General features: G+C 43.6%; 1 protein-coding gene across 1 annotated transcript; it reads left to right on the forward strand.

Moving 5' to 3' along the window:
- Nucleotides 1-17746: 17746 nt before the first annotated feature.
- On the forward strand, nt 17747-25942 carry LOC139766153 (uncharacterized). The gene is made up of 2 exons (XM_071694416.1): nt 17747-18589; nt 20719-25942. The coding sequence occupies exon 2, from the start codon at nt 20727-20729 to the stop codon at nt 22917-22919; it is 2193 nt and encodes a 730-aa protein (XP_071550517.1). The 5' UTR covers nt 17747-18589; nt 20719-20726; the 3' UTR covers nt 22920-25942.
- Nucleotides 25943-26745: the final 803 nt, after the last annotated feature.

Here is a 26745-nt window from a genome sequence, read left to right on the forward strand (position 1 = left end):
TCCTACTTGAGATTTTGAGAAGATGGGAGGAGGGGGAGAGAGAAAATCGTACATAATAGGTTGGTAGAGTTGCAATACCCTCTTTGTAAACAGCCATGATTGAGGTAAGTCGTCCCACCGAACTGGGGTAAGCAGTGAAGCCGACCCTAGCTGGATGAGGCAAGGTCTGAGGGAGTCGTGTCACTGGCAGAGATATCATAGCCGAGTAACCTACATGAAATGGCAATAGGTCTTTTACACATGCCATATAGCAAAGTAGAGGGCCGGTTTCAACGCTGGAGGAGGGCCGGTTTTGAACGCCGGAGGAGGGCCGGTTTTCAACGCCGAGGTAGGGCCGGTTTCAACGCTGAGGGAGGTCCGGTTTTCAACGCCGGGGTAGGGCCGGTTTCAACGCCGGAGGAGGGCCGGTTTTCAACGCCGGAGGAGGGCCGGTTTTCAACGCTGGGGGAGGGTCGGTTTTTAACGGCAGTTCTACGACGTCGGAATCACGAACAGCATATTGAAACAGACCTGTGAACCTAAAGACACTTGAGAATATACAAAGAAAACCATAGATGAAGAGGAACGTGTCAAAATGTATCAAAGTCTATGAAAAAAAAATGAATATTATGGTCGAAAGGTGAAAAGAATCATAGGAATAAATGAAGTATATCGAAACACCTCAATATTCACTCAAAAGACATCAAAATCAGGTTTAGATATTGAAAGAATCTACAGAGATGAATCAAAATGCTCAGCCATCAAAATCCATCGAAAATCACGAAAAAAAAGCAAATCAAGATTGTCTCTAAATGTGTATAACTATGTTCAAAAATTTTACAAATCAGGTTCAAAAGGCTTCGAATCTACGAAGAATCAGCAAATCTATGGTCAGCGGAAATGTGTCTTTAAACAACAAAACTCATTCAAAGACACGAAAAAATATGAATGAAAAAAAAAAAAGAATAAGAATTCAACTAAAGTCATCAAAATACGTAAAAAAAAGATGAAAATCAGGGTCAAAATGTGAGTGGAGTGGGATCCGGCTAGCGCGCCAGTTGCATCGCTTTCCTGATTACCTGTTCGACAGTCATTTGTTTCATATCCGAATCCATTGTGGGGAGGAAATGGGTTCTGCTACAACCTGTTATTTCGACGGCCTTTATTGAATAGTCGCAATTATGTTACGGGTGGGGAGAGAGAGAGGGAGTGAGAGAGAGAGAGAGGAGAGCGAGGGAGAGAGTGAGAGGGAGCGGAAACGAATAGTGGACAAGGGAGGGGGAAAGAGAGAGACGGGAGATTGGGTAGGTGACAGGTGATTGGAAGAGACAAAGAATCATATATATATATATATATATATATATATATATATATATATATATATATATATATATATATATATATATATGAAGGTGTAATCGCACTTCAGTAGCTCATACAATTCTATTTAACATATAATTTTTCTATACATGTAGCAAGACATGTTTCGTGGAGACAATCCACCTCATCAGATGCCAGTACTTAACAAAGTTATTTAAATCCCAACATCACACTTGAGTCCCGCCGTCCAACACCAATCTGTACAGACCAACCACTGTCCGCTTTGTCTGGCAGTAACCGTTGTAAGGGAGAGTGATTAAGGGGGGTCACATGGCGGGGGTTGACCTGGGTAGTTGGGTGTGTCTTGAACAACTTTTTTTTTGTTTTCTTGTTTTGTCAACTCTCTCATAATGAGGTGGTTAATGCTAGGATAGGCTTTAAAATTGCCTGGGGAAAAATCAAAGTTCTTAGTATTAGCAATTAAGACAGATTCAATGGCGTTGCGTGTGGCATAATCAGCAGAGGGGTATAGAATAACGGGATTTTCAAGATCTATGGGGTGATCATTTTCATGACAATGTTTAGCGATCGCATTTTTGTGGTCATCCCTGCGTACTGCATGACGGTGCCAATAACACCTCTCCGTTACAGTTTTACCTGTCTGGCCTATATAAATATATCTACATGCCTTGCATTTGACGGCGTAAACACTCCCAGTTGTTGCATAATTTGGCCTACTATTCATTAAAGTCTTACTGATGGTGTTATTGTACTGGAAAGCAACATTACAAGAACTGTTTTTTATAACTTGTCTTAAATTAGCTAAGTTGGGAGAATAAGGCAACACTAAACATTTAGACATCCTTATTTGTCACATTTTTGTTACAAGAAACATAAAATGTCTTCCTAGCTTTCCTACTGAAGTGCGATTTAACCTTCATACTATCATCAGGGATTAGTGTGATCATATATATACATATATATTTATATATATATATATATATATATATATATATATATATATATATATATATATATATATATATATATATATATATATATATATATATCCCTTATCCCTGGGGATAAGGGAGAAAGAATACTTCCCACGTATTCCCTGTGTGTCGTAGAAGGCGACTAAAAGGGGAGGGAGCGGGGGGGGGGGGGCTGGAAATCCTCCCCTCTCTATTCTTTTTAAATTTTTCCAAAAGAAGGAACAGAGAAGGGGGCCAGGTGAGGATATTCCCTCAAAGGCCCAGTCCTCTGTTCTTAACGCTATCTCACTAATGCGGGAAATGGCGAATAGTTTGAAAGAAAGAATATATATATATATATATATATATTGTTCTTGGGGTCTCTTTTATCATCTTTGGGCTCTCGCAGCGCTCAGGACACCAGCCACGTCCATCGGTCTGAACCATAGGTGATAAAGTATACTTACACGTGTGTGTCTAAGTGGGGAGATGACGGAGCACTCATCCCATCCTCCCCTCCCCCAACCACACACCCACCCACACACACACACACACACACACACACACACATACACACACACACACACACACACGAACATGAGAAAAACCTTTTTTTCTTCCAATAGTTTCTCAGGATCCTATTTGGTTTTCTAGAAATCCGTCCAGATATACTCTCACCCGTGTTACCCCTTCGCAGGATAACTCGACCAGGCCCTTCCCATTTTCCGTCATGGCGGGAGGTCGAGCGACAGTCCCCGCAAAAGAAAAGGGTGGCTTCCTCCCACAATTTTCCTCACCCCAGGCGTTAAAGGGGTGAAAATGGACGCTAGATCTGGCAGTGTCAGGTGACAAACCGACCTCTCTTTATTATGTCACTGGCTGGTCTCCTTCTATGGCCCTCAATGGAGCCTGTGACGTGAGAATAGTAACAATCATGGGGTCCCGGACGGTACTTAGGAGTGTCGGAACCAGTGTGATTCCTGTGGCGAGCTAAAGATGGCGCCACAGGGGGGTGGGTTTTTCGCTGTTACAGACGTGTCATTGTTTCCTGTTATGAACAGGATGGCAGCTAGTGCTTGGGGTGTGTCTGATCACTCACAATGAATACAAAGTCCTTTTTTTTTTTTTAAGTTTACAAACATTTCCAAAAGGTTTACTTCAAAAAGCTCTGATGTGTTTAATCTTAAATGGTTATATAAACTGCAGAGCCCATTTTTTACGGCTCCTGCGCTGCAGTTAGCAGCAGGGAAAGTATGGACTCCTGTGGAGGACGAAGTTCCTCGAGAATACCGCGCCTTCTCTTCGTCCACAGACGTTGCTACAATCTCGCTGAAGGTGACTTTTATTTTCACTGGCGGAGTTCGGTAACACCTCTCGCCTGTATAGGAGGAGGAACACATCATCTGTTCGATAGTAGCCTCATAGATAAGACTTCCCGGATGCTCTTTAGCACCTGGAAATGAGGGGGTTCGAACCCCCAAAACGAGAACGGACCATTCAACTAAAAGCCTTGAAACTTAAAAGGAGCGCAAAATAAAACAAAAGCCCTCGATCCAGAAGAATTATATCCTATGCCATTAACCAAAACCTGATCTAAAGCCAATCAAATCTTACTTTTGGATAGTCTTATCTACCCAGTCTCTGTCCCTTATATCCACATCGAGTAGCGTCTCCTAGCATAGTGGAACGGCTGCTTACGCAGTGATCTATTGATCCTAGATATACCGGCCAGTATGGAGATCTATTTGAGACGTCAGGCCACAGCTCTAGAAATAGTGTTAAGGAAACAAATCTAGAATCAGTGGAGAGAGTATAGAGGTACATCAACACAGGGATATCACTGGAAAAGATTATTGAGGAGGTCAATGATTACTTGGGAGTATAAGATCACTTATAAATGTGGGTTTGATTATCTATTGGTGCATATGGGGAGAAGAGGAGAAGTGGAGAGAGAAGGAGAAGTGGGGAGAGGAGGAAAAGCGGGGAGAGGAGGAAAAGCGGGGAGAGGAGGAAAAAAGTGGGGAGAGGAGGTGTATACGAGAAGAGGAAGAGGATATGGGAGAGGTGGTGCATGTTGGAAGCGGAGATGGATACGGGGAGAGGAGGTACATATGGGGAGAGGAGGAAGGTATGGGAGGCGTGGTGCATGCGGGGAGAGGAGGTGTACGTGGGAAGAGGAGGTGTTCGTGGGGAGAGGAGGGTGCATGTGGGGAGAGGAGGGGTGTACGTGGGGAGACGACTAGTTTACTGGGGGATGAGGCAGGGCGTGTCCGTCACCACTGTAGGCCGACGCCTCCTCCCTGTAGTTAACTAGGCAATTACCGCCCCCTCCCTCGCCTCGTAATCACTTACTCGACCCCCTCCCCCCCCCTAACAATCAATACACTCGGTCGATTGTTGCGTTGTAATCACTCGTTGTATATTTCGCCAATGGGCGTCGCATTGTTCTATCAGGGTGTTCATAGACGCCCAGGACCTCTGCGTACATATGCCTTAAATGTTCATAAAACTATTAGGATGTTGATGTTTGGTCATGGTAATGGTCGTTTGGTTGTTTGGTGGGCTGGTTGGTCACTTTGGACTGCACAACTACCTATTGTCGGAGTCATTAAGGTCGCCGGCGTCAAGTTATAACCACCTTCAGATGGTACATGATCTCACTGCGACTACAGTAATGTGTGATCATACCAAAGTCATCATGCCTCTCTGCCTGGAGTGTGTGGGAGGGGTCGAGATATCGTGAGTCTGCCACTGTAGCTGGGTGTATTCTAGTGTTGTTGGATGCGTTAGTGGGTTGAAATAAGTGGGGAAATAGGTGTAACTTTAGGTGTGTTGAGATGCTTTTAGGAGCATTCAGACCTTTACCTACAAACCCTCGATTGTGTTCTAACACCGTCCGAGACTCTGGCATACGCCAGGGTAAACCACGTTCCTTTGGTTTAACGTCAAGTGTTCTTGTAAAGCACACTGGATGTGTTCAGGTATTGGCGAAAGACTAGTTGGCGAAGGAGAACGTCGAGAAATCTAAATCCCCTTTGGCGGCGCCAAAGGCCATGACAGGGGCATAGCGGCATCGAAAGGCAAAGAGACTTTAAAACCCCTCTGGGACTGCTAAAGGCCAATAGAGTGGCTTGAAGGCAAGGTCACAAGTCGAGAGGCCTTTGGATGAGAAGAGAAGTCAAGATATTCCAAGTGTGAGATCGGATCCCTTAGCGAAGCCCCCTGACTGATATCGAATACTACTGGGGACACCTTGGGCTGAGATCGGAGGTCATAGGGATTCCTCGGAATGCGATCGGTCGCGGGAGCTGACAGGTCTGTGGACAGGGTAATGGATGATGACCCAGTGTCGTGGTCGACTATCGGACCTACGGAGGAGATGCGTGATGGAGCCAGCCACCGCAGGCCACCACAACCAGAGCAACAGGGCGACCTGGGAGTGTGGGGAGACGAGGGTCGTGCAAGGGGGGTTGGATCTCATGGGAGAAGAGGGTCATGCAGAGACTGGGGGTTTGGGAAGGGAAGGGTAGTCCAGGGAGGTGTGGGGCTTAGGAAAGGAGAGGGCAGTACAATGAGGGGTATTCGTAGGAGGGGAGGACCATTCAGTGCTTGAGGTATGGGGTCTGGGCAGGAAACAATATCATGGAGACGTAAGGAGCAATATCATGATACTTATTAAAGACAATAAGTAAATAATGGCCAACATCGAACTTCTTTAAGTATATGGCTCTGCGTCTTCCTTGTTCTTATCCTTTCACCTTACGTTATGGAAATACAGGAAGGTGACGAGAATACATCGTACTGATGAATAGATACAATATACTGCAATATACTAACTACTGTATTGATGATATTAGCGTTAGCATTGTAGCATAAACGAAGTAATTCTTCCTAGAATTCATCACACCATCTGGGACATAAATCAGAACATAATTGCCTATTAAGGACTTTCCACGTAATTGTCTATTAAGGACTTTCCTCTTTTCTAATAAGGCCAATTAGGACTCCTCTAAGGATGAGGAAATGAGGTTGGTTGTCAGTGATTGTGTGAGGCGCTTACTCATCTTCATGAGAGACTTTAGACGCTGCATTTCTCCTCGTGACGTGAATTTCAGCTCTCATATGTGAGGAGAACTTACGAACTGGTGTGGGGAGAGACTGCAGGTTTAACATTACCTCCCGGAAGAGTAGGGTTCCTCACGCGAATCTTCGATGCGTAGGACCTTCCCTGACACCGTCAGTTCGAGCAGGACGTGTGACTATACCTTCAACACCCACTCCACCATCTCCTGTCATAGCGACACTAGTGGAGTATATGAGAATGATGTTTCTCTCATGGCGTCCATGAGATGGTGCATGACCTTAGCTCCTACCTTCCTCCCATGGTGACATGAGCAAAAAGGGAAGCTGTGGTGTTTCTCCCAAAACCACCAGAGGGACGTGAGTGGATAAGAGTATGTTTTTTTCGACATCCGTCTCTCCTGACGGGGGTATGTTGATAAAGCATTCACTCGCCTGCCTCCCTTCTTCAGGTCACTTGACGATGAGTCAGAGGGCAGCCTCTTCGCTCCAGGGGCAAGATGAAGAACTACCTCCCTCCTCCTCCTCCTCCTCCTCCTCCTTGTGACCTTACATGCAAATGCGTCTGTGATGTTTACCGTCACCATTGTCGGTTGCTGGCAGGAGACTGTTTATTGTGGTGGACAGATCACATCCTGCAGGGCGGGTCGTCGGAGGCCAGGAAGCACGGCGGACGGCCCTCCTGTGTTATGGTAATGTCCTTTTCGTGGGCAACGCAATGGGCCCCACTTCACTCACTTCTGGGACGGAGAAAATGTTCTTGAGTCTTCCTCCCTCTCTCGTCGAGCCTCTTCTTGACTTATGGGTGAATGGTTCATCCTCAGCGAATGCCATTTTTTTCCCCCCCAGTTGAAGGTGTCTATGGATTTTTCTTGTATTTCTTCCTGAACGAATGAAGCGCTCTTTTGAGCTAAGGAGGCAATTACTTTGACCCCAGCCACTAAAAGGGGCTTGTGTTTCCGTAAGTTGAGGAAGCATAAGCAGGATATTGTTTTTCTCCACAAATGTTGAAAAAAAAGAAAAGAAAAATACATAAAACTGCGAACTTTGAACTGATCTAGTAAGGCGCCGCTTTAAGAGCTCAAAATCAAAATCAATGAAGTATTTTCTGCCCTGAGCAACGCAGGTTGGTATTTCTAAGTTCATTTCGACAGTGTACCAAAGGAACTTCAGTGAGGCCAAAAGAGAGATATCTTATTCTCAGGGCTATGAGTGGACAACATTCGTCTCTGTGCTACTCCCAACGAGTGATTTTGATATATATATATATATATATATATATATATATATATATATATATATATATATATATATATATATATATATATATATATGAGGGTGAAATCGCACCTTACTAGGAGTTCATACAATTTTATTAAACATGTAATCTTTCTATACATGTGGCACGACATGTTTCGTGGAGACAATCCACCTCATCATCAGGTGCCAGTACTTAACAAAGTTATCTAAATCCCAACATCACACTTGAGTCCCGCCGTCCAACACCAATCATTACAAACCAAGCACTGTCTGCTATGTCTGGCCATAACTGTTGTAAGGTAGAGTGATTAAGGGGGAGTCACGTAGTGGGAGTTGACATGAGTAGCTGGGTGCGTCTTGAACAACTTTTTTTCTTTATGTTTTCGCGTTTTTTCTTAATTCTCTCATAATAATTTGGTTAATGCTAGGATGGGCTTTAAGATTGCCTGGGGACAAATTAAAGTTCTTAGTATTACCAATGAAGACAGATTCAATGACGCTGCGTGTAGCATAATCAGCAGAGGGGTATAAAATAACGGGATTTTCAAGATCTATGGGGTGATCATTTTCATGACAATGTTTAGCGATCGCAGTGGAATATCTATGGAGGACACATGAGAAGACTGCCAAAGAGTCTTAAACCCACATTAGGCTCATAGTCCATGTAGAGTTTAACCATATTTGCTGAAGCGGTGCACGAACACTTGACCAGATACACGAAATGTTGCTCAAAACGTCTCTGGAGGTAAGTAGAATGTGAAGGGAATGGAGGAGGGCAATTGACATTGCTGTCATGAGGAAAAAAGGAGACGACAAAAGATTATAAAACATAGGAAAAAGATAATCATAAAGTAAATGGAGGACTACCTTTCAGGGAGAAAGTACCTAAACGAGAAGCAACAAGAGCACGAGAAAGTTTTGTCCAAGGAATCTCTTGGACTTCTACGAGAGAGTGAACTCCATTCTCAACAACGACAACAACAACAACAACAACAACAACAACACAACAACAAAAGGGGAAGGTTCGGTGGATTATTTACATCAGGACCGCCAGAAAGCATTTGACACTGACACAGAGGTTGGCAAAGAAGTTAGCTATTCAAGCAGGAGTTTGGAGGAGACTCCTGCGATAGATGAGGCATTACAGAAATAGCAGTTTATGTTCCATCTGTTATCTTTGTATATTCCCAGCCTCTGGTTGCTGTTAATTTGATAAACCGCTTATCAGTATCATTATCATCACTGTAATCATAATTATCATTATCATTATCATCATTACAATTATCAATCTTATTATCATCACTCAAAGACACACTAATGGGATCGAATCATGGACGTGGTAATCGGTCCACAGTCAACCCAGCTGTTCATCTTTCCTCGGGATTGGTCTATAACGTGTACCTAGATGAGGTGGGTTGGTACGTGTGTGTGTGTGTGTAAATATTAGTGAAAAGACGTACATATACATACAAAGTTAAGAGACGGAGCAACAAGAAAGTAAAACTCTCTCCCTGTAACACAAGAATACTAATTTTACACACACACACACACACACACACACACACACACACACACACACATACACAAACATGCGCATGTTCCTCTAAATTGTCCTACAACATGGCGTCGGGGATGTGCCTCCCTAAACCCGGGTTGGAACCATTCATATCCCGACGGGATTAAGGCGATATCACAACCCTGAACAATGGGCGGGCCACAAAGCCTCCGTCCCTATCAGTCTTCAGGATGCAAAACTGTCGCCAAGCCGTGATGGATGGCCCGAGACAACGCCACCTATGTTCCGATAGCCACACTACATGGATTTGGGGAGGAGGGAGGGAGATTATCACTCAGAGGGGAAGCTATATAGCACTATTCATGTGACGTTCGCCTTTAGCCAATGAATAGGCCCCCGGTGTTACCATTCTTTGTATAATTCGGTTCTAAACTCGATTCCTATATTTCCTGCAGTGCGACTTCTATTTAAAACAATATCAGGGGAAGAAGGTGATCTTTTACACACACGAATACACACACACACACACACACACACACACACACACATGTGTATATATATATATATATATATATATATATATATATATATATATATATATATATATATATATATATATATATATATATATATATATATATGGTACCCCCTGCTTTTCCTAGCTGTTCCAGGTGACGTTAAAGGAAATACATTCTCAAAAAATGAAGGTAGATGTATATCTATGCACGACTCTGCCCCTCTCTACGTGACGTTGCCTTCCTACCTGAAGATAACAAGTGCCATACGGTTAATCTTGCGACAACATATACACACTCATGTATGAGTGTGGACGTCAACATACAATCGTCTCTAACACCTGATGAAAGGCCGTTAAAGACTTTTCTTTTCACTTCTTACGTTTGATGAAGTAGCCTGGCTGTCCTGATATGACCCCCCCTTGGTAGTTAGCTGACGGGCCTAACGAGGCAACCATGGATGGTGTTCGTTGGCCTTTTGTGATGTGGGTTAGGCCAGTCGCTGGTACCGCCTGGGGAGAAATCCTAAAGAATATTTCTTTTTTTTTTAAGACGTTATGAAATGAAAGTTGCAGTGGGCTTTGTGTTATTCGGTGTATGATAACTCTACTTCTTTTTTTCCCTGTGGACGTGGCTGACTGCCTGCGCACTGCCAAATTAATAATTCAGATGTGTTACTGGTGTACATAGTACAAGGAAGAGAGAGAGAGAGAAAGAGAGCGGGGTGCACATCATTTTCTTCACTTTTACAACTGTCACTTATCAACAAAATAGATCTGTTTGTCTATGAAGGTGCTATACTAAATGGCTATATATATGTTAGTATATTATACCAAGCAGCCCAACAGTCATTGCTCACACTTACTAGCACGGGGGATATGGTAACTTACTTGTGAGTGACAGATGGTTATCCATCCATCCCTGAAGACGATGCCTGACAACACACAAGCTCTGTGTAAAGTCCTTCTTCAACGCGAGCTTTGAACTACTTTTTAAACACTTCCGTGGGTGAGGGTGGAAACCACTGGCGGCCGAGCGCGAGGCAGGGGCCCGGTGTCAACGAGGCATCCGGCTCTCTAAGAAACGAACCAGTCAACTGACAAATCGAAACGTCCATTCACCTTTATACAGAGCACCATGGAGCTCACGAGTCGATCACTCGAACACCAACAGACAGCAGAAGCCTTCCGCTGTGACAGTGACGAACACAGATCTCAGAGCGAGTGTACTTTCTTAGGTTTTCTAAGAACGTATGAACTTCCTTGTTTAACAACGACTCGGTAAAGAGGTACTGCTGGTTCCTGCTCGCGATGGCTTTCCCTGGCGCTCAACAGTGTGGCTCATGCCTAACACGTCCTTTACACACCATATAACTCCATTTGTTAGGCATGAGCCACACTGCTGAGCGCCAGGGAGGCCCATCCCCAGCAGGAACCAGCAGTATATGTAAATGAGAGCAAGTTAATTCGGAGGTAAGTTTGAATGGAGAAAAACTGGAGGAAGTGAAGTGTTTTAGATATCTGGGAGTGGATCTGGCAGCGGATGGAACCATGGAAGCGGAAGTGAGTCACAGGGTGCGGGTGGGGGCGAAGGCTGTGGGAGCGTTAAAGAATGTGTGGAAGTCGAGAACATTATCTTGGATAGCAAAAATGGGTATGTTTGAAGGAATAGCGGTTCCAACAATGCTATATGGTTGCGAGGTGTGGGCTATAGATAGGGTTGTGGGGAGGAGGGTACATGTGTTGGAAATGAAACGTTTGAGGACAATATGTGGCGTGAGGTGGTTTGACCGAGTAAGTAATGAAAAGGTAAGAAAGATGTGTGGTAATAAAAAGAGTGTGTTTGTGAGAGAAGAAGAGGGTGCCATTGAAATGGTTTGTTCACATGGAGAGAATGAGTGAGGAAAGATTGACAAAGAGGATATATTTGTCACAGGTGGAGGGAACGAGAAGTGGAAGACCAAATTGGAGGTGGAAGGATGGAGTGAAAAAGATTTTGAGCGATCGGGGCCTGAACATACGAGAGGGTGAAAGGCGTGCAAAGAATAGAGTGAATTGGAACGATGTGGTATACCGGAGTCGACGTGCTGTCAATGGATTGAACCAGGGCATGTGAAGCGTCTGGGGTAAACCGTGGAAAGTTTTGTGGGGCCTGGATGTGGAAAGGGAGCTGTGGTTTCGGTGTATTACACATGACAGCTAGAGAGTAGGTGTGAACGAATGTGGCCTTTGTTGTCTTTTCCTAGCGCTACCTCGCGCGCGCGAAGCGGAGTGGGGTGCCATTTCATGTGTGGCGGGATGGCGACGGGAATGGATGCAGGCAGCAAGTGTGGATGTGTACAGGTGTATATATGTATTCGTCTGTGTTTGTATATGTATGTATACTGTGCAATGTATTGGTATATATATTTGCGTGTGTGGGCGTTTATGTATATACGTGTGTATGTGGGTGGGTTGGGCCGTTCTTTCGTCTGTTTCTTTGCGCTATCTCGCTAACGCGGGAGACAGCGACTAAGTAGTATAAAAGAAAGATAATATATATATACGAGGGAAGTACATAAATGCAAGAAAATGATCTCCATCGACACGGAGTGTGAGTTTACAGAATGCGTGAGGTAGGAGGAGGAGGACTGTGTGTGTGTGTGGACATCAGGCCCCTGGTCCCTAAACAGTACACAAAGGCCCTCTGAATTCCTCTGGCATCACATACACTTACTTTCAAGGAAAGACAGGTGATAATGATAATGATATTAATAATGATGATAATGATAATAGTAATGATAATGATAATAATGATAATAGTAATGATATAATGAATGATGTAATAATAATCACTGATAACGAAAATAGACATAAACATTGTAACGAGTATATGGAAGCGGATTTTGAGATAGAGTAAATCATCCAAAACCTTTGTTCTCATGTGAAAGAAAGAAATTATATAGTGATTATCAGCATCATTCACGAGTATCACGTATGGCTGTGAGAATACCAGGGGTCAGAGGACCTCTCTCTCTCTCTCTCTCTCTCTCTCTCTCTCTCTCTCTCTCTCTCTCTCTCTCTCTCTCTCTGGCCAGGCTGCTGACAGATCTGTTCTGCTATGATTAATTACTGGCCACATCACAATTGTATCAGTTTTAACCCCTAATCCACCCCGCGTATTGATCCTTGCCGTGGAGAGTAATGGCGCCATAAGTGGTCCAGGGATAGTAGCGAAGGGGTTAGGACTAGGGGTAATAGCGATGGGGTAGTGGTCCAGGGGTAATAGCACGGGGTAGTGGTGAGGTAGTGGTCCAGGGGTAACAGCACGGGGTAGTAGTAAGGTAGTGGTCCAAGGAGGGTAGTGGTTTATGAGAGGGTGACCACTGGGTAGAGGCAACTATTATGGGAGGTGAGTGGGTGAAGAAGGGTTAGAAAGCGAACGAAAATGGGATGATAGTAGTGGACGAATATATATATATATATATATATATATATATATATATATATATATATATATATATATATATATATATATATATATATATATATATATATATATATATATATATATATATATAAGTTTATGATACACTCGTCGTCTGTCTTGGACAATCGCATGTTTACCATATGGCGTCCTAGCTACGTCTCTTCGTTGTATATCAACTGACTTATATTTCTCTCTTGTGTCTCCCTGATGATGTGATTATTACACGAAAGTGCACTTGGGAATTTAGCGTGTTTCATTTTCCCCGTGGACTCATAGGAATATATATATATATATATATATATATATATATATATATATATATATATATATATATATATATATATATATATATATATATATATATATATATATATATATGTATATATATGATAATTTTTTCTCTCTCTGGCTCTCTCATTGCTTTCACTCCTTCCTTCCACCCTTTCCTGTACCTCCTTTTTTATCTCCTTCTCCTCCTTCTCCCGTCCCCATCCACCTACCCCCTCCACTCACCCCACACTCTCTCCCAAGCCACAGGAGGTCTAGAGTATTAATCGGGACAGAAGATCTGGGTGAGGACTAATAAATGAGGAGGAGATGGACAATGTCGATAAGCAGTTACGTCGGAGGAGAGAGAAAGAGAGAGATAATGACTTGACATCAAGGATGATAATGACGAGGCGTATGAAGGCAAAACCACCATGTCAGAGCCACTCCTCAAGACGCTGATAGGAAAAAATTCTAATTTTCCTTCTCAAAGGATAAAAAGACAAAGTTTTCGAAATGAGAAACTTTTTGAAAGGACTCGAGTTTCTTCATAATTAAGAAGAAAAGCCCAGGGAGTTTTTATCTGCCTCTGCTTTGCATTAAGGGAAGGAGAGTCACTTTTCAAAAGGCAACGCTCATTTTGGGAGAGGAAAGTTGCCAATATATTCCAGACCTTCTTAGTACGAACTCTCCTCTCGTTGCTCCTCTCTCACCGGCCCATATTGCTTAGGAGATCGCCCCTTTTTCCCCCAATGCAACCTACCTGCTCCCTCATTATCCGGTTCTACGGAAGTATGCACTGCCGGATAACGCGTTAACACCGGACGCGTACGGTTGAGCAGGGTCACAACATCGTAAGAGAGAGAGTGTGTGTGTTATATCCGGGTATGATCAGTATGGCTAATCTTCCAGGTCTTCTTATTCTTTATGGTATTGATGAAGACCACAAAGGTCCTCGCCAGGTCATCTGACTGACCGGAGGTTCCTTCCTCTGGTCAGTAGAGGGATGGAAGTTGTCTAAATAGTCTGTAAAGGGATGGAAGTTATATCCTGATGATCTATAGAAGGATGGAGATTAAGTTTTATAGTCCGCAGAGGGATGGAGATTACGCCATGCTCTCCATCAAGAAATTGAGGATGTATTCTGTGGCTTGTACAGAGATAGAGATCATACATCATTGTCAGTACAAGGATGAAGGTCATGTTCTGTTCACTAGAACAGCTAAGTTCGTTTGTGTTCCTCTACCAAACCCCTCGATCTGTGGGGTGAAAGGGGACACAAGAAGTCAAAGTTGTGGTTACTGGTGCCGAAGTCTATATTACATGTTGACGAGTGAACTGTTTACAAGAAGGTGGGTTAGCGGACTTCCTCAAAGTCTCGGGACAAAGTTAAGATACTTCTCATGTAACTTAAGTAAACTTTAGTTACCTCTCATGTACCGTGAGTTAAGTTTGGATACTTCCCATGTATGAGCTACAACCTAAATACAAAATATGGATGCAAAATATATATATATATATAAAAAGAGGAGAACAAAAAAACAGTCTAACACGAAGTGGGGATATAGACAGTTCATCACTAAATACCGTAAGTTAGGCCATGGGAGACCCTTATTGTCCAGATGTGGCGTTGAGGTTAGGACAGGCGTGTCTGATTCTCCCTCTGACCTTCGTAACCCAGTACGGCGTTGGTCAGTGACTCGTTCTTCCCCTACTGAAATGGCGGAATCAGTAGCTTGTGGCTTGTCAGTGGCGTGTTTCCCCTGTTCTAAAACAGAGAGAAAAACTACGTCACAAAACATGGATATATAATGTAAAACGCAAACAACATGTAACATAAGAAACAAACCACAGTACATAGAACGTGAAAAATGAAGGAAAAACCGTATAAACCATACAAATTAATCTTTTTTTTGTAAATTACTGATGATGCCTTTGTGAAGGTGAAATAAAATGGATAATTTTGCACAAATGGTGTTTAAGCACCCACCTAATAGTAGAACAATATTCAGAAAATTAGAGAACACAAAAAAGATTGATAACTGTAGAACTGAAAGTGAAATCGCACTTCATCTGGAGTTCATACAATCATATTTAACATGTAATTTTTCTATACATGTGACACGACACGTTTCGTGGCGACAAACCACCTCATCATCAGGTGCCAGTACTTAACAAAATCATTTGTCCCAACATCACACTTAAGTCCCGCTGTCCAGCTACAATCTGTACAGACCAACCACTGTCCGTTTTGTCTGGCCATAACCGTTGTAATGGAGGGTGATTAAGGCGGGTCACGTGGCGGAGGTTGACCTGGGTAGCTGGGTGTGTCTTGAACAACTCTTTTTGCGTTTTCGTGTTTCGTCACTTCTCTCATAATGATTTGGTTAATGCTAGGATGAGCTTTAAAATTGCCTGGGGACAAATCAAAGCTCTTAGTATCAGCAATTAAGACAGATTCAATAACGTTGCGTGTGGCATAATCAGCAGAGGGGTATAGAATAACGGGATTTTCAAGATCTATGGGGTGATCATTTTCGTGACAATGTTTAGCGATCGCATTTTTGTGGTCATCCCTGCGTACTGCATGACGGTGCCAATAACACATCTCCGTTACAGTTTTACCTGTCTGGCCTATATAATATATCTACATGTCTTGCATTTGAGAGTGTAGACACCCCTAATTGTTGCATGATTTGGCCTACTATTTATTAAGGTCTTACTGATGGTGTTATTGTACTGGAAAGCAACATTACAAGTACTGTTTTTCAGAACATCATCCACATATCTAAACCAGACTTTCGGATAATTATTGACTGAAGTTAAAATTTCAGTCTCAAAATATTCCAAGTCGCTAAGAATCGGACTAAGAGCAAAACCAAATTTCTGTCTATAAAAATTACCTTCATCGTCTTGAAAAGATGATGAAGGTCCTTGCGACCAGCGTCCCAAGATTTAAATTATTTTTTTCTTTAGTGAATTGGATAACATCTACCTCACTATCAATTCAAGATGGAATGGGAAAAAAGGCAAACTGCCCTTTCTTGATATGTACAATAACACCATCAGTAAGACCTTAATAAATAGTAGGCCAAATCATGCAACAATTGGGAGTGTTTACGCCGTCAAATGCAAGACATGTAAATATATTTATATAGGCCAGACAGGTAAAACTGTAACGGAGATGTGTTATTGGCACCGTCATGCAGTACGCAGGGATGACCACACAATGCGATCGCTAAACATTGTCATGAAAATGATCACCCCATAGATCTTGAAAATCCCGTTATTCTATACCCCTCTGCTGATTATGCCACACGCAACGTCATTGAATCTGTCTTAATTGCTAATACTAAGAACTTTAATTTGTCCCCAGGCAATTTTAACGCCCGTCCTAGCATTAACCAAATCGTTATGAAAGAATAGACAAGACACAAAAACATGAAGAGTTGTTCAAGACACTCAAGCCACCCAGGTGACCCTCTTTAACCACCCTCCCTTACAACGGTTACAGCCAGACAAAGTGGACAGTGGTTGGTCTGTACTGATTGGTGTTGGACGGCGGGACTCAAGTGTGATGTTGGGATTTAAATAATTTTTTAGGTACTGGCACCTGATTAGGTGGATTGTCTCCACGAAACATGTCGTGCCACATGTATAGAAAAATTACATGTTAAATAAAATTTTATGAACTACTGAAGTGCGATTTCACCTTCATGCTATCATCATGGACTAGTGTTATCATATATATATACGAATAAAGTGCATAGAAACACGCACCTTCACAGAGCATACAAACCTCCAACAGCCAGGGTCGAACCCGGGACCCCTGTGCAAGAGGCAGGAATGTTAACCGCTAGGCTGTGGATCTATAGTCCTATAGGGTTCGATCCTGGCTGTTGGAGGTTTGTATGTTATATATATATATATATATATATATATATATATATATATATATATATATATATATATATATATATATATATATATATATATATACATATATATATATATATATATATATATATATATATATATATGTCTGTGTGTGTGCGTGTGTGTGTGTGTGTGTGTACTAATGACAATAATGATAGTAATAATGCCTTGATGATAGTACTGATTTTCCCTAGTTATCTTAGCTAAAATATAGAAAAAATAGAAGAGAATAATAGTCACGTCACAATGTCGTGAGGCCATTGTGTGACGCCATGATATTCAGAATAATAGTCACGTCACGATATCGTGAGGCCATTGTGTGACGCCATGATATTTAGAAGGAAAGGTCGAAAGGAAGCGGCAGCTGGTGTTATCACAGACAGCAGCGACGCACCGCGCTGAGACCCAGTGTTTGTCTGGCCACAGTGAGGTACAGCCAAGGGGCTTAGGGGGCTGTGCTGTGTGCGTTGAAGAGGGAGAGAGAGAGAGAGAGAGAGAGAGAGAGAGAGAGAGAGAGAGAGAGAGAGAGAGAGAGAGAGAGAGAGAGAGAGAGAGATTTAGTTCTACACCAGCCAGTTTAAAACGCGTCGTAGCTCCTTGTTTTATACTCGACAACCAATATGAGTAATGTGTGACCTCTTATTGCACTAATAGCATTAGAAAGCTCCACACCGGATGCCTTTTCCTCGGGAGAACTCACGAGCCCTGTCATCTGTCGTCTCCCTCCGTCAGTTCTCCTGTGGCAGTGGACGCTGGCGCTGTGGCGAGCTACTGGCCATCACAATTTCTTCGGCAGCCGTCGGTCCTCTGCTGAAGAGATGTGTGTGTGTCTGTGTATGTGTTCCTCAACAACCCCATCTGGTCTTACTTGAAGACTCGTGTTGACCACCTGGTCTTCTCCAGGCACCATTTCCTCGCCAGCTGTTGGTTCCTTGAGGACCTGTGTGCTTCAGAGACCACCTGGTCTTCTCCAGGCACCATTTCCTCGCCAGCTGTTGGTTCCTTGAGGACCTGTGTGCTTCAGAGACCACCTGGTCTTCTCCAGGCACCATTTCCTCGCCAGCTGTTGGTTCCTTGAGGACCTGTGTGCTTCAGAGACCACCTGGTCTTCTCCAGGCACCATTTCCTCACCAGCTGTTGGTTCCTTGAGGACCTGTGCGCTTCAGAGACCACCTGGTCTTCATCAGACGTGTTCTGGCGCACGTCTCGCTCCTGCGCTCGTCAACCATAGACCACTGTTCACTCTTCATCCTCGACCATCTGTCTCATTTCCGGTAAGAAACTTCGCAAAAAAAAAAAAAAAAACAGAAACAAACAAAAAACAAGATGTTTGTTCGTCAATATTGTTATTGGGTTTCGTAAATTTCCCTCCCTCTCTCTCTCTCTCTCTCTCTCTCTCTCTCTCTCTCTCTCTCTCTCTCTCTCTCTCTCTCTCTCTCTCTCGGCTGTTAGGTCCTTTAGACAGAAAAGTCTGTTCTTAGACTAGAATCACATGAAGTTATACACACGTATATGGACATTGCGTAAGTCATAACCCAAACACGAACACCAGCTTATTCATTTATGCTTCTGAAAGGGGCATATATGTGTGTGTGTGTGTGTGTGTGTGTGTGTGTGTGTTATCCAAAGCTACACTTCGATATTGCCAGAAATATATAATGCTATTTGCATACGTACGTCAAGAGGACAAAGAAAAATATGACTCTGTTTAGATCTGCAAGTGTTGCAAAATGAAGGGGAAGAAATTACGTCGTAGGAGGAAAGAATTGTGTGGTGTGGTGGTCGATACAGGAAACCTCAGAGTGTGATGGTGATAATGGTGGTGTTGTTGTTGGTGATGATGATAATATGGGTGTTGTTGTTGGAGGTGATGATGGTGATAGTGATGGTGTTGTTGTGGTCGGTGATGATGGTGATAGTGATGGTGTTGTTGTGGGCGGTGATGATGGTGATAGTGATGGTGTTGTTGTGGTCGGTGATGATGGTGATAGTGATGGTGTTGTTGTGGGGGGTGATGATGGTGATAGATGTGATATTGATGGACGCAATGATGGTGATAGTAGTCTTGTTGTGGTCGGTGATGATGGTGATAGATGTGATATTGATGGACGCAATGATGGTGATAGTAGTCTTATTTCTGTTCATGGTGGCCATGATGGTGATATTGGTGGTTGTTGGTGGTAGTGGTGGTGGTAATGGTAGTAGTTGATGTAAGTGGCGATGATGATGGTGATACTGGTAGTGGTTGTTGTAAGTGGTGGTGGTGATGGTGGTAATGGTAGTGGTTGATGTAAGTGGCGGTGGTGATGGTGATACTGGTAGTGGTTGATGTAAGTGGTGGTGGTGATGGTGATACTGGTAGTGGTTGATGTAAGTGGCGATGATGATGGTGATACTGGTAGTGGTTGATGTAAGTGGCGGTGGTGATGGTGATAATGGTAGTAGTTAATGTAAGTGGTGGTAGTGATGGTGGCACAAGTACTGGTTGATGTAAGTGGTGGTGGTGATGGTGGTAATGGTAGTGGTTGTTGTAAGTGGTGATGGAGATGGTGGTAATGGTAGTAGTAGATGTTAGTGGTATTACTGGTGATAGTGGTGGATATGGCAGTGGATGGTAGTGGTGGGAAACGGCTAGTGGCCGTGGTGTCAGTGATAGTGGTGGTGGCAGCGAGATAAGAGGCGTCATTTAATTTCCTTTTATTTTCTATAGAATCCGATGCATAGTTTACCTGCTGGCTAAGTGATTCATGTAGAGTTAAATACGATCCTCTTTTCCAATCATGTCTACAGATTTTCATCATGATTTTCAATTGATTCACATCTTATGATTGGGATTCATTCTGTCTTTATATGAGCATTATAATGTTGACGTGACAAACTTGGAATATAAAGGTGAAAAATCCTTCATTATTAGCAGTTAAGTTCTCGTTAATGGCTGATACTAGTTTTGGTAAGATATGAAAAGAGGATTCGAAACTAAACTTAGCGGAAAGCTGGAATACACATCCCATAACACCCATTTGTATTTCTCTTCGAGACACAAAGAGAGGAATATTGAAGCGTACATGAGAGTAATACAATAAGCGATACAGAAGAATACATGAGAGTAATACAACAAGCGATACAGAAGAATACATGAGAGTAATACAACAAGCGATACAGAAGAATACATGAGAGTAATACAATAAGCGATACAGAAGAATACATGAGAGTAATACAATAAGCGATTCAGAAGAATACATGAGAGTAATACAACAAGCGATACAGTAGAATACATGAGAGTAATACAAAGATTCTCCATAGAGGAAAAAGGAAAAGGAAAAAGGGAAAAGCTCCTTAGCTTTTGTGATGCGTATAAACATGAGCCTCTTCTTGATAATGATCACAGTGTATCGTTTTCCAGGTTGAGCGATGGCAAGGTTCCGCGCCAGGCGTCGCTTCTATTTTGTTTGGAAGATGATGATGACCTTCATGGTGGGGGCGGTGGGGCTGCTGACGCTGCTGTTGCTGTGGGAGGAGCCCCTCAACGACGTAGATGAGGGGTTCGCTCATCGACCCTCCAGTCCCTTCTACAGCAGTCGCCGGACTCTGCAGGAAGATGGAGACAGAAGCAATCACACGCCTCATCTGGTCCTTCAGGACGAAGGGCGTTTCCAGAATGGATCTTCGCAGGACTCCAGAAGAGGACAGGCCTTCTGGTCCACGTCTCAGGTTGTCGCTGGAGATCCCAGGGACAAGGACGACCACCATTTACATACGAATGAATACAAATTGAAAGAAATGGGACAACGGATAAGTACACCTGCATTTTTGGGGACCCTAAACACGAGTGTTTCCAACCCGAGTACAGAAGATACACCTTTGAATAATCAGGTTGCTTATTTAGATCACGATAATACTTCCTTTCTCAATTATTATTATGATGATTACGGGTTGGATAACTTTCTCAATTATTCTTTTGATGATTACGATTTTTATAACATTTTCAAATATCTTTATGATGATTACCGTTTTGATAACATTTCGAATTTTTCACTTTATGATAATGATTATCCCACTATCAAATTCATCGCTTTTACAAGATCAATTTTCTTATGTGAATATATCTATTCTGCCGTGTATGGCGAGTACACAATCCTGGCAGACAGTGCAGTTTCTTACGGTAATTCGTCTTTATATGTCATCACTGGCGAAAGATTCCTGGAGTTTTGTGTGCCTTTCTTAAAAGCGTTTAACGACTGTGAGGAAAGGGATGTGATAACCATCTGCCATGCTGAGGACGTCGTTTTCGTTCACCTTCACAACTGTCAAAAACCCTCCAGTGAAGACTTGTATTTTGACCACCTGCTGGTCGCAACGCGCTTGGAAGAGGACGATGGATGCTTCCAGGCCGTGTGTGAGGGGAGTCTTCGAGTGGTTGAAAGGAAAGTGGATGGTGTCGTAGTACGCCTTATAAGTCCTAACGTCACTTCATGTCACAGGTACCTCCTGAAGTACTATCAACGAGAAGGGAACGAGACCAAAGTTCGCTACCACACCAGAAATCAATACTGGCCATGTTGCTTCCCCGAGTACGATGTTGTGTGGATGGGCGAGCCAGAGGCCCTGGCCAGTGTAGCGAAAGACTGGAGTTACCTACCAACACGCTGCCGCTCCGGCGAAAGCTTCCTCGTCGTGATGGTGACTTGTATCGTCATAGGAGGCGTGATGGGGAACCTCTTGGTTGTCATAATCCTGGTAAGACACGGGTTTAAAGACACGACTTCGACTATGATACGTATGTCCCTGGCTTTAGCGGATCTGTTACTCAGTTTATTCGTCCTGGCTCCTAGTCTTAACGAACACATCCACCTCATACACAACACCGACTCGTTTCAACCTTCAGTCGACGGCGGTTTCCAAGTATTCAGTGCTCTGATGATGAGTTTATGTTGTATTACTTCACAGCTGAACTTGTTTGCTTTGAGCTTAGAACGGCTCATTTTTGCGAGTGGCATCGCTCAGAGGAGCCTCTTGTTTACACGACCACGCATGAGAGGGTTCATTATCGTCACGTGGACACTAAGTCTCCTGGTGTCTTTGGTGCTTATGAGTAATGGCGATGGAATGATCGTGGGCTTGCGGTACTCCTTCAACAAACTTATCATCGGGTCGTCTCCTCGAAGTACGAAGATTCTGCTGCCATCTGCGATGGCGCTTTTGGCTATAGTCTGCCTCTTGACGGGAGGATTCTCAGTTCAAGCTGTGAGGAAACACTTTGAAGGAAAAGCGCAAAGAGCCATTGAAGTGGAGGAAGGCACAGAAACTGATCTGGACCAAGGGGGTGACCAGTCATGTCACTCCACTGTTAACATGGTACTCACGGCTGTGTTCTACATTGGCTCGACGCTGATGGGAGGTTTGGCCTGCGTGTTACACCTCTCTGCTGCAAGGTTCGCTCACGTCGAGTTGATCTGTTACCTGTGTTGGTGGGTATTCCTGGGATCCCCGGCTTGGAACCCATGGCTCTACAACCTACCCAGCCAGCAGTTCAGAAATTATGCTCGTGCCTACTTCAGCCTGCTCGTGCCCAGGAACCTGTTTTCACTGAGGTTAGGTGATTAGAAAATCTATTGTACGTGGCAGTGCAAATAAATCTTAATTCTTATTCAACTGCTTTAAGAAGCAGCTGTTTCATAAAAGCAGAGGAAATGGATAAGTACAATGACATGCAACCAATGTTCACAATCAGAAATGTGAGGCTCAGTGGAACGTAGAAGATACCAGTGAGGCATAGATACTAGTGAGGCATAGAAGGTACTTGTGAGCCACAAAAGATTCCAGTGCGACACAAAAGTTACCAGTGCGACACAGAAGATTTACCGGGACATAAATGATCCCTGGGGCACAGAAGATACCAGTGAGACATAGAAGCTACCAGTAACGCACAGAAGGTACCAGTGAGACATTGAAGCTACCAGTGAGACATAGAAGGTACCACTTAGCCATAAAAGGTACCAATGAGATATAGAAGAATTTAGTGAGACATAGAAGATGTACTCACCCACTGTCGCTCCACAAAGCGTTACCTCTGTTGTCGCCTAGACTTGGTGGCAGGTCACAGCGGGTGACCTCACCTGACCTAATAGCAATCTCCAGTGAAATGCCTTTGGTAGGCCAACCTGGGGACGCCCCTGTGGTATCACCCCGTGACATCTATACTCGATGGTCGCCGGTGACAAATCAGAAGACGCTGCTATCATTGTAGATGGCCTGACCCTCTCCATAAGAAGAGCCCCCTCTCAATCCACCAGCATGGAGAGAGAGAGAGAGAGAGAGAGAGAGAGAGAGAGAGAGAGAGAGAGAGAGAGAGAGAGAGAGAGAGAGAGAGAGAGAGAGAGAGAGAGAGAGAGAGAGGTCAGCAGAGCTTGCAACATCCGACTTCGATGAGCTGACCCACCTGCCTCTCATATACCCGGGTATCACAACAGTCAGGCAGTTGACTCGTTGTAGACAAGTGTACCACTCCGGTACCTGAAGTCTGGGCCTTGTGACTCCAGACTCAACCAACTCTTAGGGCGTCTCCTCCGTCAGTAGAAGTCCCAGCGTGATTCATGACATTTCATCTTCCTGGCAGGTTTCATTGTGGTGACCTATCTTCGACGTCCACCTTCAGCAGGACTAGCATGGGACATCGCCTCCACCAGTCATGCGCAGCAGCTGTAACAACATGGGACCTACGGCTACACCCACGGGACTCCTGCAACCTTAGCAGAATCCAGGAGACTCCTGCAACCCTAGCGCAAATACAGGAGCCTCCTGCAACCCTAGCAGAGCTCCAGGAGCCTCCAGCATCCCTAACACAACTCTAGAAGTCTCCTACAACTCTAGCACAATTTCAGGAACCTCCTGCGACCCTAGCACAAATCCAGGAGTCTCCTGCAACCTTAGCAGAATCCAGGAGACTCCTGCAACCCTAGCGCAAATCTAGGAGCCTCTTGCAGCCCTAGCACAACTCCAGGAGCCTCCTGCAACCCTAGCGCAACTCCAGGAGCCTCCTGCAACCCTAGCGCAAATCCAGGAGCCTCCTGCAACCCTAGCACAACTCCAGGAGCCTCCTGCAACCCTAGCACAACTCCAGGAGCCTCCTGCTACCCTAGGACAACTCCAGGAGCCTCCTGCAACCCTAGCACAGCTCCAGGAACCTCCTGCAACCTTAGCACAACTCCAGGAGCCCACTGCAACCCAAGTACAAACCGGCAGCCGCCACATACTCCAGGCACCACGATACGCACCACACCTACCTCTTCCTATAGGAGCTCCATGTCGACTCGGTGGCCAAGCACCTCTCCCACGGGGTCCTCTTTTCACCCGACACCCACGCCAGCATCACAGGACACTTGTCAAGCCTGTCGCTTACTTCTCGACCTGCATCTGTTAATCTTTCCTCTCTCACTATAATCCTGCACCTCAGTAGCTCACTGCCCCTGGTCCATTCCACTTTAAGTGCTTTAATCAATAAGGCATTGTTGATGTTCTTTAACGTGTTCTTGTGTTCTTCTCTCTGTAATACCGATCGAATGACCTAACCAGAACACCCGGTAAAATGATACCAGTGGGACACAGTGGGGCACTGAGACGTGGAAAGTACCAGTGAGACATGGACGGTACGGGTGAGACACAGAAGATTTTAGTGAAACATGAAATTTCATAGAGACGTAAGAAGTCCTGGTTAATCACAGAGGGCTTCAGTGAGACATAGAAGATACTAGTGAGACAAAGAAAGTTCCAGTGTGACATGGAAGGTACCAGTGAGACATATAAGGCACTAATGGGACGTAAAAGGTACTAGTGAGACATAGAAGGTTTCAGTGAAACACTGAAGGCATCAGCGAGACATAGAAGGTACTAGTGACGCATAGAAGGTACCAATAGGAAAAAAAAAAGGTCCATGTCATTGCTTGTGCAGTGAAAAATCAGTGTCGACAGACGACACTTAACTCCACGGTTGTGAAATCTGCCGGAGTGGTAGTGGCTGGAAGGCGTCATGCATCTGTATGACTTCTCAGAAGCGCGGGCTTCAGTAATGAACATCTCTGGGTGTCGAAGGGGTGTCGTCACTTCGTACGGTACGCTAGCTGGGGCTGAGTGGATGAGACTCGTTTCTCTGCGAGTCCCAAAGTGTTGGGGGGGTGTTGCGACGACCGGATGTGCTGTGTGGTCTGAGCTGCGGATGCTCGTTGGATGTTAATGAGAAGAAAAAGAAAGAAAGAAAATAAAGATAAGAGTTGTTGGTGATAGTGGTGGAGGTAGATGGTGAAGAATGTTGCCGGTACGTTCTGTGTTGGGGATGTTGGTGGATATTGTAAGGTGTTCACAATACTAAGGTTTTTTTTTTTATGACAGTGGTGGTGTTGGTGATAATGGTGGTGTTGGTGATGGTGGTGGCGAACTATGTTAGGATCTATGACCACGTAGGCGTTGGTGATGGTGATAGTGTTGGTGATAATGGTGGTGTTGGTGAACAACGTAAGAGCCATCCCTCTGGGCTACAGAGAGTAAGCAAAACATCCCAGGATATTTAGTTGATACTTGTTGAATATCAATTGTAGTCTGTCTTATAAATTTTCTAATATATCTAACGTTTTCATTTGTTTTTTATTATCATAAACTACATAATCCATGGAACTGACTAAAGCTTTGAATGGAATAGAAAAAAGAATTACCAGATAAAAAGACCTATTGCTTCATAATTGCCTAGATATTCAAAATATTTGTTTTTTCTTGGATAATTTCTCTGCTGTATAGAACCTCTCTATAATTTTACTCTTATCAGGATTTTAGATTATAAAGACATTATACACACGGTAAAAAAAGTACCTGACCTCTTTCTGTGTGAAACAATATGGCATCACTGGCGAAAGATTTTGAGAAATGCCCATCGGTATGTCATCACAACCGTCACCCTGCGTTCATGATATTGCCATATATCGCTCGACTGCGAGCGACAATTTCATATCATTTGTCATAATAAATATCATATTGATTTCATATTTACATGTAAATATCAGTAAAGTTGGGCTATCATATCTATCAAAGATATGCCTCATATTTATTATCACCAAGCCTACAGAGACAACACGACGAGTCGTATTGATCATTTCGACATTCATTGAACTAATCTGGGAAGGTACTTTTCGTTTTCCATGTGTACATCTAGACTCTACAAGGAATTAAGTAAACAGTATTGCTACTGGCCTGTTTTGGAGATGTTTTGAATTTTGCTGATTACTTCTTTTGTTTTCGTCGTTTTTGCTATCGTTGTAAAAACGAATATTTTTCAAACTGATAACATTATCTCATTAAATCCAATTAGTATTTTTTTTTCTCCTGTACTGTTCTTACAACAGTTATTTTGATTAAAAAAAGAATCAACTGCCCAAAATTTGTC

Source organism: Panulirus ornatus, chromosome 57, assembly GCF_036320965.1.
Source record: "Panulirus ornatus isolate Po-2019 chromosome 57, ASM3632096v1, whole genome shotgun sequence".
NCBI classification, from domain to species: Eukaryota; Metazoa; Arthropoda; class Malacostraca; order Decapoda; family Palinuridae; genus Panulirus; species Panulirus ornatus.